The sequence below is a fragment of the Musca vetustissima genome, unplaced genomic scaffold, assembly GCF_032173495.1.
Source record: "Musca vetustissima isolate MV318-11 ecotype Yass unplaced genomic scaffold, APGP_CSIRO_Mvet_v1 utg57006, whole genome shotgun sequence".
NCBI lineage: Eukaryota > Metazoa > Arthropoda > Insecta > Diptera > Muscidae > Musca > Musca vetustissima.
In genome coordinates this window covers 138711-157217 of record NW_026881377.1, presented here as the reverse complement: position 1 = coordinate 157217, position 18507 = coordinate 138711, and the positions used below count along the sequence as shown (strand labels likewise).

General features: G+C 34.2%; 1 protein-coding gene across 1 annotated transcript; it reads left to right on the top strand.

Moving 5' to 3' along the window:
* The first annotated feature begins 1814 nt into the window (after positions 1–1814).
* Positions 1815–13381, top strand: LOC133327335 (uncharacterized). The gene is made up of 6 exons (XM_061535898.1): positions 1815–1877; positions 1951–2232; positions 4570–4882; positions 4981–5131; positions 12974–13090; positions 13258–13381. Exons 1-6 carry the CDS (start codon positions 1851–1853, stop codon positions 13373–13375), a joined length of 1008 nt encoding a protein of 335 aa, XP_061391882.1. The 5' UTR covers positions 1815–1850; the 3' UTR covers positions 13376–13381.
* Positions 13382–18507: the final 5126 nt, after the last annotated feature.

Genomic DNA, 18507 nt, shown 5'->3' with positions numbered 1-18507 from the left:
AACTGAAACCTGATTAAATCCATTTGGCTGACTGCCAAGTGCGGCTGTCAACCAACGATGGAGACAGAGAGTCAGTCTACGAACAAGCCAGGTACGACGTTCGACAACAAGCGTTAAGTTATGCTGTTGATAGTGTTGTTGATATTAACGCTGATGCTGATGTTGGTTTTGCCCTGCAATGTTAATGTGATTCTGTTTTAAGTTCATTTTAATATTGAATGATGTTGTTGTTATTTTTGTTCTGTTTTGTTAAATGCCTCTTTTCGGGGATTTTATTTTATTCAATATTTTAATGTGCCAATGAGTGCTGTGACATAGCCCCAAAATTAATAATCGGTGACGATGCTGAAAATTGAATTTCGTCGATTGTTTATAGTTCAACATGTTTTGCTGCCCAAGGCAATTTATGTCCAGTCAATGGTCGTAGGTTGATATAGACAATGTGTTAAATATTCTGTGCCCTGCTTATAAACGTCCTTGCACTTCATTGGAATGTCAACAGAACGAGGGGGTTTTAGGTTGGTTTAAACACCGATTAAAAATATAGAAATAATAACACAGTGAAAGGACATTATTTTTTAAAATAAGTAATTTTGGAGCAGGGACATTTTCGACTAGTGGATAGTAAAAAACAATGTTATCTATCTCTATCAACCGATATGTCACTAAAATCGGTGTCGTTATAAACGATTTCGACTTTTTATAAGAAAATATGTGAAAATTTGATTGCAAACATATCGCTCATTTGGTGCAAGACAGTCTAACGCAAAAAAACGATCTTGCAGAAAATGCGTTTTAAGTTTTCAATTTACTCACACTTTATATGGGAACTTCTTCTCAATTAGTGTGTAAGAGATATTCATATGAATTTTTTACAGAACATAAGGTCTATTATAGCGAACAATCGTGCATCATTAACTCGAAAATCACGTTTTTTGAGTTGAGTTTTTGAGTCTTGCAGCAAATGAGCGATATATAATAGAGAAGATTTTATTTCGAATTGAAACCTTTAACATTTTGTAAAGGGCGGGAACTTTATGCAATGCATATTTGAAAAATGGACCTGTATTGACAACATTATTTGAAAAAGACCTGGTATGCAAATTACGATTTGAAAATACGCCTACGACAATAAAAAAATACCTAAAATGAGCTGGACCCTGATATAGGGACTATATACAAACATGTACCCATACTTAACATATTCGGGAAATAAATCTTTGATTTTCCGATAACCCGAAATTTCTCTTGGAAAATGAGCTTATTTCAAACACATAAACAAGTATGTAAAATATTAACCCTGTTTGGGGAGGTATCAGAAAGAGTGGACCGATCGCTCCCATCTTCGAACTTGATTTAGGCTAAGTAAAGATAATAGTTTGTGCAAGGTTTGGTTCAAATCGGACATTCCACTCGCCTGATGTTAGATTTATAAATATTGAACATTTTGACAATTTGTAGAGGAGGTACAAGAAGGAGTGGACCAATGGCTTGCTGAAGATAATAGGTTTGATTCAAATCGGATAGTCCGTTCGCATAATATTACAAAATTAAATTTCATCACAATTTTGATCATTTTGCTTTATAGTTTTTGAAATTTTCTTAACTTATCTGTTTTGTTTTTCTCCTTTTACCGGTTAAACTGTGAGGTTATTTACATTATGTTTTCTTTTTTTTTTATTTTTTAAACCGCATAGCTGTTTTATGTTGTTGTCGCCTATCTTTCACCGCATAAACCAGTTATATAACAGTTAATTTTTATAAACAACATTTTCAATGTCTGATGTTTTTGTTTTACTTTTCATTTCAGATCACTGTCATCCTGTGTAGAGTGTTCAAGTAGTAACAAAATGTCCTACTCCATGCTAGTCTCATTGGTGGGTATTATTTATATGTGTTCTTTTTATAAAAATGTGTGATACCTTTAATTTTTTATTTCTCGATTTTTAGGCCATTTTAGGCTTTAATCTTTTTTTGGCCACCCTGGTGGCTGGTCATGGCCGTCTGATGGATCCACCCGCCCGTAATGCCATGTGGCGTTTTGGTTATCCAAATCCCGTGAATTACAATGACAATGAACTGTTTTGTGGTGGCTATGCCGTCCAATGGGAACAAAATCAGGGACGTTGTGGTGTATGCGGTGATGCGTATCATTTGAAAACACCACGGCCGCATGAGGCCGGCGGCGAATATGCCAAGGGTATTATATCGAAATATTATACAGCGGGACAGGTGAGTAAAAGGAAAAGAAAACGATAACATCAATGATAATGTGAACGACTATTGGGCCAGACATTGTGGATTTTTAAATATCATTTATGACTTTTAGTCAAGAAAGATGGACTTTGTCGAAGGCATTTTACACCAGAAATCATCTATACTAATAAAAGAGTAAATTGATTGACTGACTGACTGATTTAACGATTAATCAACGCCCAGACGAAACGGCTGAAGCTAGAATCTTGAAATTTTGGGTGAGGTTCACTCTTGGCCCAAATGTGACAGATAAGACTGGGGTTTTTTTTGGAAATCCATACTAGAACGATACGAAAAGTACTAAATGTGATTTGTATTTGGCGAACCGTTGGAGCTAGAACTCTGAAATTTGGGTTGGTAGTCGTTGATGGAGGGTAGGATAGATGTGAAATTCGAGCTATAACTATCCGAAAAGTACGAAAATGTACTAAATTAGGTACCATTTCGTAGCATGTGAACGGATAGCGCTAAAACTTGAAATTTGGAGTGTGGCTTAAGGTTGAGAAGTAGGTTCCATTTAAGGAGATGGTTTTGATAGCATGTACTCATGTGTTCAAAAAGTATTATATGGTACTATATTTGATGCAAATTTATTTTGGAGGTACAAATCAAGCTGGATTCCTGAAATTAACATTACCATCGGAGTGTAGGGATGGGATATGTACGTAGTTTTGGAAATTTACACTGATGTGTACGAAAAGAACTAAATCGTACTATAATTGATACAATTTGGATTTGGATGAACCGATAGAGCGGAAACAATGAAATTTGTAGTCATGATCACTGTAGGGGTCAGGATTCAGTTTAAGCAATTTATAATCATGTGTACTAAATATGGTACAATTTGAATTTTAGGTGAACCAATAGAGCTAGAATCATGAAATTTTGAGTCATGATCACTGTTGAGGTGTAAGATCGAGATATGTAGGAATTTTTAAAAATTTTTACTAATGTGTTCTAAATTTGGTACATTTTGAATTGTGGGTGAACCTGAATCCTAAAACTTGGAATTAGGATCACTGTGGAAGTGTAGGATTGGAAATTTTGGAAATTGGTACTACTGTGTCATAAATTTGGTACAATTTGAATTGTGGGTGAACCGATAGTGTTGGAATCCCGAAAGTTGGATCTAGGATCACTGTGGGGGTGTAGAAATGGGGCATGTAGGAAGTTTTGGAAATTGGTACTACTATGTACTAAATTTGGTACAATTTGAATTGTGGGTGAACCGATAGAGTTGGAATCCTGAAACTTGGATTTGGGATAACTGTGGGGATGTGGATTTGGGTTCAGTAGGAAATATTGGAAATTCGTACTATTGTGTACTAAACTTGATATAATTGTGAGGGTGTAGGATCGGGCTATGCAGGAAGTATGATGGATTGGAAATAATGTATGCTAAATTTGGTACAATTTGAATTTGGGTGAACTCGAGTCATGAAATTTGCTACAAAAGGGTACTCAAATTTAATTTATTGTCGATATTAATGTGTGGATAGCTTAGTTTTTCTGACATATGCAGTTTTCTGTGAAAATAAAATAATATGTTAAAACATGTTTAAATAAATATATAAACTAGTTATAAAATCTACTAGGACTTTGAGACCAAATGTGGTGAATTTTTTTTAAGACTTTTAGACCAGAACTCGTGGATTTTATTGGTGGACTTTTAGACCAGATTTTATTGAATAATTTGGGGATTTTATACAAGGAGTTTTAGACAAGAAATCGTAGATTTTTTGGAAGAACCTTTGTTCCAAAATTCGTAAATTTTATTAATGAGCCTTAAGACCTGAAATCGTGTTTTTTTTCAAAACACATAGATTTATAAGAGCTTTTATGGCAAAGACATTGGATTTATTTGAAGGACTTTTACACCAAACATTATGCATATTGCTTAAAGACATGTAGACCTGAAATATTGGATTTTATTAAGATATCGTCAGACCAATAATCAAATATTTTATTAACAGATTTAAGATCAATAATCCTAAGTTTTATTGAGAGTGTTTTAGACCAAAAATAGGTTCTTTAGACAAGAAATAAATTAAGGCTTTTGTGAAAAAAAATCGAAGATTTTATTCGTGCAATTTTAGACTAGTGGGTTATTAAAATTTTCGAAATCAAAAGTCGCGAATTTTTGAAAACTTTTAGACTATAAATCGTGAATCTTTTAGAAGATTTTAATGTGAAAATTGTTTAATTTTTAATATTTTTGAAGGTTAGACAATCGAGGATTTTTGGAAATACCATTAATTTTCTATTTTTAAAAAAATATTTTATTTTGTCTTTCTTAATGTCTATTCCCCTTAGGAAATTGATGTCGAAGTTGAGCTGACTGCCAACCATTATGGTCGCTTTGAAATGTATTTGTGTCCGAACAATAATCCCCGTAAAGAAGCCACCCAAGAATGTTTTGATCGTTATCCCCTATATATCTCTGGAAGTCGGGAACATCGTTTCTTGATACCACGTGAAGCTAAAAAGAAGGATATTTTCCGTTATCGTGTTCGTTTGCCACCCTATGTCACCTGTACCCAGTGTGTTTTGCAATGGACCTATTATACGGCAAATATGTGGGGTACTTGTGCCAATGGTACTGAGGCTGTGGGTTGTGGTAAAGCTGGTAAGAGAGAAAGAGAGATGACAAACACCAAAAACAAGAAATAACAAAGAAAATAAATGCATATAAAAATTATTATTTCTGTAATGATTTATTTCCAGAAACCTTCCGTAACTGTGCTGATATTGCCATTGTTTCCAACACTGGTGGTGGTCTGCCACCACTATTCGTTAACAAAAAGAATCCCTATTTGCTGTACTACAGAGATTATAGAGCGCCTGAGGATAATAATGTTTTCCCATTGATTGTAAGGTAAGTGAAGTGGCATGGAGCCGCGTATGACAAAATTTAATAAAAAAAATTGAAACTATAAATCATAATCGTCGCCACTATTATTTTCTGTATATAAATTATTGATATCGATCTATGCTTTTTTGCTTTTTATAGAAACTCCTCAAGACACTAGTGTCTTACATGGAGGATGGAGCACTAAGACTACCTACTCTATTCTGCTAATACTGCTACAGCTTGAAAGAAAATAAAAGAGTCGCACAAAAAATGTCTATCTCTTTGTAAATGCTTACGCACATATTTAAAAAATACCAGCACAAACAATTTGAGAGGAATTTATCTTGATCTGCTTAAGGAATCAGGTGCTTAGTTCCGCTCATAACACCAACTCCATCAACACACACGCGCACATACATCTACACATAATACATAAATACACACATGCTTTAATTTGGCTTTATAATGCAAATTTAAATATTAGCAGTCAGACAGGGTTATAACGAAAAATGTTTATTGGACCCAATTGGATAGATTTCTTATAGTTTCTGATATGGAACCCAAAAATAGTTTCGTTATTACCTCGATTGACTGTATTACATCACTTCAAACAACACATATGTATAAATACCCTTAAAATTACACTTTCACACATTTTCATACCAAAAAAAAAAAAAAAAAACACACAAAAAATTAAACTAAAAAAATTACCAAAAAGAGAAACAAACAAAAAAATGCATTTAACCATTTTTATTTTTATAAAAACAAAAATTACTGCCATTAACACCACCAACGTGTTGCTCATTATTTGTTTATTAGTATTTTTATTGTTATTTTTAGATATATTTTATTGTACATTTTAAGTTGTAATTTTTTTTTTAAATGCTTTTGGCTGGGGTTTTTATTAACTTAAGTGTAAAAATAAAATAAACAAAAAACAGAAAAAAACTAAATAATAAAACATAATTTTAAATAATAAAAAAAACAAATAAATATATCAAATAAAACTTTTACTAAATGCTGTTTTATTCTTTGAACTTCTTTAAATATGGTTATGGTTATAAAAATAATATAATACTTTAATATATAAGATAATGTTTTTATAAATTAATTTTGTAAATATCCCGCTTTAATCTATTTAATTTAATTTATTTAAATTAACGTGTAAATACTTATAATTGGCAACCTCTTTCTTGTATATATTTTGAGCAGCGCCATCTATTGAGAAATAGCAATACCACTGTAAATAAACTAATGAAACCCGTGTTGCATTTTAATAACCCATCCGTTACTTCTGTTGAAGTCACTAAGGTGACCTGTAGATGGCGGTTATATAATTTATTTCGAAAATTTACCAAGCCAACAAAACCCCGCCATGAATAAAAAGGATTTTTCAACGCAGACTGTTAAATTCAACGCAAACTGATTGAGATATTTCACAAACTTGGTTTTTGCAAAATAGTCAGCAACAGTTTGCTGTTTTTATAAAAAAACACTTATTTATTAATGGGGAATGTATGGCATTGTCCGCCGAGGGGTAAGCAGAGAAGACTTAGTTTCGGATCTCGCCAGTTTCCTTAGTTTTTTGTTGGGATATTCTCCCCATAAGCTATTTATTGCTTCTTTACAAAAAAACCTTTCATACCCAAATGTCTCTTGTAACAAATCGAAGTAAAACCATTAAGGAAAGTAGTAAAGTCGGACGGGGCCGACTATATGATACCCTTCACCACTTTGGGTATATCCAACAGACGAAATCCTAACAGACGTCGCATTCTTGAAGGACCATTAACATGAAATTAAACATGTCATTCTGCAACCTATACTAAATTTTTGTCAGATATAGAGTTGCTTCTTACAATGGGACAACATTATGTAAATAAATTTAAAGCAAAATATCTGAACCGATTTGAAGCAAACTTGCCAGAGATTAATTTATATTAATTTCAATATGTTGTGTCAATAGGCCTAGCTGTGGATCTTTTGTGCACAATTTAATTAAAATCGGATGAAAATATATATAGGAGGTATACACATCATTCCAGACTTAATTCAATACGCTATGCCAAAATTCGTGCAAATCAAATGATTTTCAAAGACTTTGGTGCACTATTTACCTGAAATCGGACGAAACTATATATGGGAGCTATATCTAAATCTGAACCGATTTTCACGAAACTTAGCACACATCATTCTAGACCTAATTCAGTAGGCTTTCCCAAATTTCGTGCAAATCGAAAGATATATAGGGATTTTGGTACATTATTTACCTTAAATCTGGCGAAACTATATATGGGAGCTATATCTAAATCTGAACCGATTTTCACGAAACTTAGCACACGTCATTCTAGACATAATTCAATACGCTATGCCAAAATTCGTGCAAATCAAATGATTTTCAGGGACTTTCGTGCACCATATACCTAAAATCGGACGAAACTATATATGGGAACTATATCTAAATCTGAACCGATTTTCACGAAACTTGGCACACATCATTCTAGACCTAATTCAGTAGACTATAACGAATTTCGTGCAAATCGAAAGATATTTAGGGACTTTGGTAACCCATTTACCTTAAATCGGCCGAAAATATATATGGGAGCTATATCTAAATCTGGACCGATTTTTTCCAATTTCAATAGGGTTCGTCCTTGGGACAAACAAATGAGCTGTGCCAATTTTGATCCCATTCGGATCATAAATGCGACCTGTACTTTGTTTACAATTTAACATGGACAGACAGACGGACGGACGGACATGCATAAATCGACTCAGAAAGTAATTCTATGCATATTCTCAAAAGGAACCATGGATCTATCTCGATTATTTTTGCCAGTTACAAACATATGCACAAAGACATAATACCCTGTACCACAGTGTGGTGAAGGGTATACAAATCAGAAACTTTATTATCGCGGGTACGTTTGCATTTACCAGTACGTTGAACCAAATTTTCAAATTCTCGGCCGCAGAAATCAACCGAAAGGGAATTAGTCGGAAACATATGGACTATATAATGGTACCCCCGATTTTTTGTATTTTGAGGATATTTGACACGTTGTTCAAACGAATGGGCTATAACACACTATTTTGGTTTCTGACAGAGTACGAAATATCCCTACTAAAAATTATTAACATTGGTCCAATTTTCGGGGTATCCCTTTTAATTTCGGTATATTAAACAAGTAAAAAAAGTGTCGGTCGGTGTTGCCGACTGAGGTATACCCTCACCCTATGGCTTGCGGAGGAGGTCTTCTTCCTTTTATATAAGGTTTATGTTTAATTAAATAGGTTTCGGATTTTATGTTGATCAAATATGTAATATTAACCCGTTTTGTGGGATGTACCAGAGAAGAGAGCAGTTGTGTCCCAACTTCGGACTTGATCTAGGATTGGTAAAGATAATAGATTATGCAAATCGGACATTCCAATAGCCTAATATTGGATTTATAAATATTGAAGATTTTTGTGGGGGAGGTACCAGAAAGAGTGAACCAATCGGTCCCATCTTCAAACTTGATCGAGGCTTGGTTAAGATAATAGGTTGTGCAAAGTTTGGTTCAAATCAGACATTCCCATCGCCTAATATTGGATTTAAAAAAAATGAAAATTTTGACAATTTTGTGGGCGAGGTACCAGAAAGAGTGGGCCAATGGGTTCCGTCTTCAAACTCGATCAAGGCTTGGTAAAAATAATAATTAATTTTTAGCACAATTTTCAACATTTTGTGGGGGAGGTGCCAGTAGGAGTGGCGAATGGGTGGCGAAGGAGTTTGGAAGAAATATTAAAATATACAAAGTTTGAATGGAATCGGTTGCTAACTTCGAGATTTATCGTGCGCACCAGCCAGTCAGACAGACGGACAACGGACGGACATGTGTAAATCGAAACCAAATATTCTGAAACCGATTTGGTCCAAAGAAACATGGGGTCTAAAACCAATATTTCGATGAGGCACATTTTCGCCGTATCAAAGTATATAAACCCTTAGCCATAAGGTTGATAATAGGTTGTGCAAAGTTTGGTTCAAATCGGACATTCCCATCCCTAATATTGGTTTTAAAAAACAATTGAAAATTTTGACAATTTTGTGGGCGAGGTACCCGAAAGAGCGGGCCAATGGGTTCCGTCTTCAAACTCGATCTAGGCTTGGTAAAGATAATAGGTTGTACGAAGTTTCGTTAAAATCTGATAGTCCATTTGCATTTCATTATAAAACTAATTTTTTTCCACAATTTTGATCATTTTGTGGGGGAGGTACCAGAAGGAGTGAACCAATGGGTCCCATCTTCAAACTTGATCTAGAGTATCAAATATCCATAGAAATATCTCATAGAGTATCAAATATCCATATTAAAAACCAGTGAGCGGAGCAGTACTGTCGGATGATTCCGACCATATGATACCCTACACAACTACCACAATAGTTTAATTTTCTGTGGTTCCATATTCTGAGCCTGGACAATATTTGGAGATATTCGCACCCTCTTGACCGATTATAGGTCAACAGTTCCTCTTTCTAACCTTGGCATATTTTCCATTTATTGTTTCCCAATGTGAATATTAAATACAACTTTGTCACTTTACACCGACTTTTTTGATTGAGTTTATCCTCGGTTGATTGACCGATCATCATCTAAACAGCCGTTCTAAGTATGCGATTCCATATTCTGATCCTGGGCAATATTTCGAGATATTTACACCATCTTGACCGATAATATAGGTCAACAGTTCCACTTTCTAAACATGGCATATTTTCCAAATCTTGTTTTCCCGAAGTGAATATTTACACCATAAAATAACAACTATGTCCCTTTACACCGAAGGTTTAGGTTTATTTGACGCTCGGAATATTGAGCGATCATCATATAACAGCCGTTCTACGTATTTGGTCAGATCACCTTCATCGTGTAAAATATGAGATGATCTGCATATAATAATGACATCTAGAGAGACTAGAACATCTGTAAAAAATAAAGTTTTCGGTTTATTCAACCCCTTAAATATCATCTCAACATCAATGAAAATTATAGGCGGCGCCCTGGACCATAACCGGAACTTTATGTAAAATTGCAAAGCGATCAGCGCGACATTTCCGCCCTCTAGTGGAGTAATATCATATCACATAGACTTCTTCAAATATTTACGTATATCAATTTAAAGATCTTCGATATATTATCAACTTTTCCGATCTACGTCTTATAAAAATTTTGTAATTTTTCACACTAAAGTCTGGGTCCATTTGACACGCTAAATATTGACCAAAACAGCCGTGCTTTTTCTTTGGCCTGATTTGCCTCTCAATGCAAAATTTCATAATGTTTGGGTTATAATTGTGGCCGCTAGAGTGATCAAAAAAACATAAAAAAATTAATTTTTGGTCCATTTCATCCCCTAAATATTAACGGAACATTACCAACAATTATAGGGTTCTTTCCTGGTCAGAATCCACCCCATATACAAAATTTCGTGACGATTGGTCCATAACTATGTTTACAATTTACAATATTTGTAAATAAAAACAAAAACATACTGACCCTCCATCCAGAATTTATCACGGCTATTTCAATACTTCTTTAGTTAAAACTCCAAAAAAAAATTAAATAATTTATTGAAATTGGATATTACCGAAGTTAAACTAATGAATAAAACACAATAAACATAAGTTGAACTTCCGAAATTTCCGTTAAACATTCCAGAATTTAAAAAAAAATAACTATTATATCAGTTATTCAGCACTTGGCATCGGGTAGGGTGAAGGCCATAATGAGTAGCATAAAACAGGAGATTTGTACTACACCAACTAAAATGGTTTTCAAGAGATGATTTTTTGGATTCGCATCGGGCTTGTCCACAAGCAGAGGGGTAACAGATTTTCGAATGCGGCGACGTTGCTTAACTCTCACGAAATGTCGCTGCTGGAGGTCAACTACTGCTAATAATTCCTCTTTTCCTTCATTTAATTTCTCCACCGTAGTAAAAGGCGACCTATTTTGAGAATTTATAAAGGAATCTTGATGTTCTGCATTACTGATTTCCTCCTGTTCTTTATCGATTGTTATATCACTTGTTGTTTTGTTATTCTTCAGAATATTATTAAAGAAGATTGGATCATGATCCAGTAGGTTGAATGAAACTGCCGGATCTTTTGATTTAATGTATTTTATGAAAATATTTGGATTTTCTTTGAGTTTCATAAATGAGGTCTTTTTCATTTCGGGATTTTCGGAATCCAGTGGCATAAAGAATGATTGATTGGCATCGTTCTTCAGTTCTACAATAGATTTTTGAGCAATATAAAATTCCATTGCAATACCAATAATAAGCCTGATGCTTAGTGGGGCCAATACAATTGAGGCATTGTGCTCGGGACCTCTCACATAACCAAAGGGTTTTATTTGCAATATTATTGGTGGAATATTTGAATTCAGATTTTCTTTTATTCTGTTCTCAGTGTCCTTGATGTCTTGATATTTGACAATATTTCGTTGTGAATTGGTTCTATTTAATGTTGATTCCAATTTCTCACCCAATGCTCGTAGAATTAATATTTCTCTTTCAAGAGAGGGTACATTTTTGAACACCACATCTACTTCCAGTTTCTTAGGTTCCTCCGGACAAGGTGTGCAAATCTGGGACTCTTCCAAATGTTCTTTATCATGTAGTTCTGGATGGAGACTTTCTTTAGATTCCAATTTATGTAAAGCCTGTTTGACAACATGTTCATGTTTAAGAATATCCTTTAGTTGATCCTTGAGAATATCCTTATATAGTTTTGGATTATTTTTATCTACACAACGATAACGTTCATCTGATTTGAGAACATTTTTCACTAATTCCAATTCCTCAGGTGACATATCACCTCTGCCTCGTTCCTGTAGAACTTCATGGAAATGTCTTAGGATATGGCGACTACTCTTTTCCAAATTGAAATGTGATCTTGAAGACATTAGCGGGGCCAATTTATATTCTTCCTCTTCGCCCATTTCTTCCTCCTCGGTTTCATAATCTTCTTTTTCCCGAGATAATTTTGTGTAGCTTGGTGGTGTCAATAAATTTGTGGAACTTTTTCTTGGAATTGATATACTACTAGTGTGTCCTGCACCGGTTCGATTCTCATCCATTGCCATAGATGATTTGGAATTGATTAAGCTTCGTGCATTCATAAGTTCTTTTAGCATTTTTGTTGGTTTGTTGTTGAAGAAATATCCACGATTATCCATCTGAGGCATTACAATAGGTTTTGGTGGACAACATTTGGATGCACGTGAAACACCAGGACCACTTCGATTTGAGTTAGGTGTTAAGGGCCGCCGAGGACTTTCTCTTTGTGCCATTGATTGATGCTTCGGATGTTGTTGTTGTTGTTGCTGCTTATGATGATTTGCCGCCATTTGTTTCATTAGCTGAAAACGTTGTGATGGCTTCGATCTCAAATTCGTTCTAGATCTGACGAGGTTTTCCGAACTCGTCGATTTCCGTACTCTGCTTAGACGATCCCAAACATTTTCTTTTCTGAAATAAAATTAAAATGTCAGTGATATCTACTCAAGGGAAGTCCTTGAAGTTTGACAGATATCTGAATATTTGATTTTGAAAGGAGGTAATATCGGTCAAACTTCGAAGATAGATTAATTGTTACATACCTGTTGTTATTGCTGCTCATTCTAGTATTTATTGAGGGCACAATATTTTTCAATTATAAATTTTGAAAAATCTCTATTTTATTTTTAATATTTTTTAAGTATATATTATTTTGTGTTACAAACGTCTTTACTTTTTTCAAACTGAAATAATATGACAATAATTATTTTGACATGAAATTACACTTTACAAAATTTATATTTTGCTTTTCACTTACAGAGATCAAAAGTGTATTGCATCTCCTGCCTTCCGTGCTTTGCCTGGTATGGATAATTGGTGTGAAACTAATTGTTTGCGTTATCCACCCAATTGTCCGGCAACGGCCTGTCATTGCCCGTAAGTATTATAAATTTACAAATAATCGAAAATATTGAAAAAAGCCAGTCAAATAGGAATCACAACATTAATTAACGTGATTTGTTTTTTCCTCGTCTACCTCTTGATATGATAATTTACAAAATCCCTCTTAAATATTTACTAAAAACCTATTTTTCTTCTTACAGTCAAGAATGTGTTGCCATTGGTGAGTTGGCTGGTAAAGAAGGTACCGACACCTGGTGCATGGACCAATGTCTTAATTATGATTCTCAGTGTCCAACTGATAAATGCCGCTGCTTCTAGAGACTTGAAACGTGTCATCGAATCTGTATGAAGAGGAAATCTGGTATTTCCATATGCAGATTTGATTACATCATATGCGCTGCCCAAAATAAACTTTACAAATTAATTATTAAATAATTTTGTAGAACTATTATTTTTTATTCAACAGCTGTGCTTCGAACTCTGTGCCTATTACAAAAAAATAAACTAAATAAATAAATTTATCAATATGTATATTGTTTATATGAATTTCACGTTTGTAAGTATAAAGGTAGGAAAAGTACCCAAGGTATAGAATCAATTTTAAAATATGTATATGCAAAATAGTATTTCAATCGGAAAACGGTAGTGTTGTAGGAACAAAAATAGATATGGAAGCTATGTTCAAAATTTGAACCGATTTGAAGCAAACATAATTGCAAATTAGCATGTTAATGGGATTTATGTCTAAATCTAAACACATTTAAACCTAATTTAACAAAATCCATTCTAGACCCAATTCAGTACGCTATGTAAAACCTTGTTTCAATCGGATAAACGACGGCTATTCGGTAAAAATTTTATCAATTAAGTACTTTCCCTCGATCCGTTACTCAGCGATTTAATACAACACCCAAAAATGCGAATTAAGTTAATTTCCACTTCCCAATGGAAAATGTCGCAATATTTCGATTCTAATGTTGTCCAAAAAAGTGTTTAGAGATGCCGACCTTAATGGATTATTACTATTTTCATAAACCGGAACAGGGTTGACATGCAAAATATCCTGACGAACGGTCCCCAACTGCGGTCAGTTAATAAATTAAAAGTTATAATAGGCAGACACACCTATTTAGACCGTCTCTTCTAATCGAGATATGATGGTTGACATACTAATCAGTGGGTCTAGAAAAAATATTTTATTGTTTTACAAACTCTTAGAGACTCACAACCTTATAATGACCTTACAACTTAGTCGTTCAGTGTAAGGAACAATCTATAGTATAATAGTACGTTTACATTGTACCGGATTACGTTAACCCTGTGGGTTTAAATTGTCAATTCCTTTGAATATATTTCAAATAAATCGTCACAAAGTAGGTTAACCCGGAAAAAGTTGAAATGTAAATGCCGTTTAGGAAAAAACTGTTTTGCACGAATTTCGAGTAGAAGTGAGTATTTACATAAGAGCTAAAAAAATCTTTATCTGAGAGCTAAAAGGGAATCACTATAGATGAGCTGAAGGGAGTCTTCATAGACAAGATGAAGGGAGTCTTTCCGGACAAGCTGAAAGTCAATTTTTAAAGCTCTGATCATTTTCAAAAATTCTTCAATAATTTTCAAAAAAAAAAATTATATTTTTAAATAATCGTTTCTTTGAAAATTTTTTCATCTTTGTATGACGATAAATAAAATTCCTATATCAAAGAATGTGGAATCGTCCTATAACACATAATGCAAAATCGTCATAGGAACATCTACCAGCGTGCATTCATTTTGGCATGAACCCCTGGGTGTAATTAATCGTTAGATACCGCACAATTTAAAAGCGAGTAAAAAAATTGTCTCGTTTGGTGATAAGTTATGCGAAAAAGAAGATCGCGGTGCTCAAAAGTTCTTTACAAGAACCCAAAAGTTTACGAATCATAGATCTATGCGCTACTTGCTACTGTTTACCTTGGACAATGTAATGCGTTCAATTTTGAATAGTATTCTATATGTAATTTGTCTGAAGTCTTTCACGAAATTTTAATAACAAGCGAAAGATACTCAATCCAGTCTATTTTTGGGTAAAACTTGGAGTTGATGGGTCATCCAACGCACAGCCCTGTATTAGCACCCAATGAAATAATTTTATGGAACTACTCTAGTTTTGGCCCTTTCGCGGCTAGTTTTGAAATTTGTATAATATGTTGTCCTCATTGTCCTGAACCCCTGATTAAACTGATATAAATAAGTTCTTGCGGATATCCGTATTTCCGGAGGTATGGGCCTCTAAAGTTCCTCTTGGACCCTTGTATTTCGGATGAATAAATATAGGTATAATCTTAATGCGTTTGAAGTTCTGATTACAAAAGTGTAATTTTCTTTTCGAAAAAAGACCGTACTTCCTAAGGTATGGGCCTCCAAAATTCCACGGTGACCCTTTCAAAATTCGTAAAAAAAATATGAGTGTCAATTAAATGCAAGTTTGCTAATTGTAATTATATAATCAAAAAATTGCATATTTCCTGAGACATTCTTTTTTTTAATGAAAAGTAGAAGTGGTGGCCGGACTTCTACAGTGGTTTTAAGACTTTCTCCTATGGACAGATGACAAATATGGAATCTTCTTTTTGAGGGTGGGATTAAAGACTTTTTCCAATGGACTGGTGGCAACTCAGGCTACGCAACAGAATCTTCTTTGTAAAAACATTTTGTCCCAATACATTTACTTTTTAATCAATGTATTGAATCTTTAAAATGATAAAGGAGACACATAAATCATGAGAAACGACAAGTGTCCAAGCAGAACATTGGAGGGCCATATCTACGGAAATACGGATTAATATATACAGTCGTATGCAGGGCCTCAAGGACGGCATATGCTAAAAATTTTAAAACGATACGCGACCGGGTTGAAGCTTGACTTAAAGCCCTAGTTATACCCTTCACCACACTGTGGTACAGGGTTATTATGTCTTTGTGCATATGTTTGTAACAGGCAAAAGGAAACGAGATAGACACATGGTTCCTTTTGAGAATATGCATAGAATCACTTTCTAAGTCTATTAATGCATGTCCGTCCGTCTGTCTGTCTGTCTGTCCATGTTAAATTGTAAACAAAGTACAGGTCGCATTTATGATCCGAATTGGATGAAATTTGGCACAGGTCACTTATTCGGCCCAAGGACGAACCCTATTGAAATTGGGAAAAATCGGTTCAGATTTAGATATATCTCCCATATATATATATATTAAACGGTCCCTATATATCTTTCGATTTGCACGAAATTTGGTACAGCCTAATCATTTAGGTCTAGAATGATGTCTGCCAAGTTTCGTGAAAATCGGTCCAGATTTCGATATTGCTCCCATATATAGTTTCGTCCGATTTCATGTAAATGGTGCCCCAAAGTCCCTATATATCTTTCGATTTGCACGAAATTTGGCATAACGTGCTGAATTGAACCTAGAGTGAGGTCTGCCAAGTTTCATGAAAATCGGTCCAGAAAATTATATAGCTCCCACATATAATTTCGTCCGATTTCATGTAAATGGTGCACCAAAGTCGCTATATATCTTTCGATTTGCACGAAATTTGGCATAACGTACTTAATTGAGTCTAGAGTGATGTCTGCCTTGTTTCGTGAAAATCGGTCCATATTTAGATATAGCTCCCATATATAGTTTCGTTCGATTTCATGTAAATGGTGAACCACATATATCTTGCGATTTGCACGAAATTTGGCATAACGTACTGAATTGAGTCTAGAATGATGCCTGCCAAGTTTCGTGAAAATAGGTCAAGATTTAGATAAAGCTCCCATATATAGTTTCGTCCGATATCATGTAAATGGTGCACCAAAGTCCCTGTATATCCTTCGATTTGCACGGAATTTGTTATAACGTACTTAATAGAGCCTAGAATGATGTCTGCCTAGTTTCACGAACATCGATCCTGATTTATATACAGCTCCCATATATAGTTTCGTCCGATTTCATGTAAATGGTGCACCAAAGTCGCTATATATCCTTCGATTTGCACGAAATTTGGTATAACGTACTGAATTGAGCCTAGAGTGATGTCGGCCACGTTTCGAGAAAATCGGTCCAGATTTAGATATAGCTCCCTTTTATTATAGATTGATTTTAAGTAATTGATGCACCATGGAACCAATAGGAACAAAACGTTCTGAAATTAGTATAACCTAACCTGACAAGTTTGTTTGAATTCGCTTAATATTTGGATAGAGCTTCCATATATATTTTCTCCCGATTTCAAGTAAATTGGGCATCAATCTCCTCATGTTAGTCAGATTGACATCAAATTTTGCACAACGTACAAAATTTAGCATAGAATTACGTAGTTGCGTTTTCTAGAAGTACAGACATAGCCCTACTGATGACCTATTTATATTTGTTTGAAGTCGATTTATATACTTTATGAATAGATCGAGTTAGATTCACATTTAGATAAATATCACATATTTTATTTCATCCAATTTCATGTTAATAGTCCTGTTTAATATAGGGGAGAGGGGGGCACCTTTGAACGTGGGGCAGCTTTGAACAGCGCTCATAAAATCTTGGTTTAATATTTTTCCGACCCGCAACCACATTTTTGTATATGGCAATCTTGTTCTCTATATGCGTAAACCACTTTGGCTTGCTTTTTCAGTTGTCGAAAAATTGTGCATGGGTGACCATGTTTTCTCAGTGTAATTGTAAACTTTTATTCATTTGGTTTTAAGGGCGCAGGAAGAATTCTGTGATAGTTTTCTTTCGTCAAACAAATTTTTTGCATTCCAACAATCATTTCAAACATAACTAATGTAATTTCTTTCATATATATTTATTACAAAAAAAGTTTTTTTTAAATTTCCGTAAAATGCCATGGGTGGGGCACCTTTGAACATGCCCATTAAACTCGAGTAAAAAAAGGAGTTTTTAACATTTGGCTTCGATTTCTCAAAATTTCAAATGGGCTAATATGATTACGAAATTAACTGTATTTTTCACCATATTAATTTTTGTTTTTAAGTCATTTTATGTTTTAATAACTTTTGATCTAAATTTTTTAAATTTTGAACATTTTTATATATTTTTTAATGAATTAATGCATTTCTGATATGTATGAATAAAATACATACATATTTGAACATAAACACAGTAAAAAACCATGTCGTTCAAAAATGCCAACCCCTGTTCAAAGGTGCCCCCCTGGGGGGCAGTTTTGAACACTTTGAGTTCGTCCATTAAAACAGTAATAAAATATATTTATCAAGCTTATAGTATGTCATATGTATACTCATTTTAAATGTTACATATGTACCTATTAGTTAAAATATATAAGACACCAAAAATTATAAAATAAAAAATGTTATAAGGCTTGAAAGCAAAAAGTGTTCAAAGGTGCCCCCCTCTCCCCTACCCATAGTGGTGAAGGGTATCATATAGTCGGCCCGTCCGAC

Bases quoted from the DNA above. Each gene is read 5' to 3' on its own strand.
- LOC133327335 (XM_061535898.1), top strand. From the start codon at position 1,851: ATGTCCTACTCCATGCTAGTCTCATTG. The intron at 2,233-4,569 runs GTGAGTAAAAGG...TATTCCCCTTAG, and splicing joins AATATTATACAGCGGGACAG to GAAATTGATGTCGAAGTTGA. The intron at 5,132-12,973 runs GTAAGTGAAGTG...TTTCACTTACAG, and splicing joins GTTTTCCCATTGATTGTAAG to AGATCAAAAGTGTATTGCAT.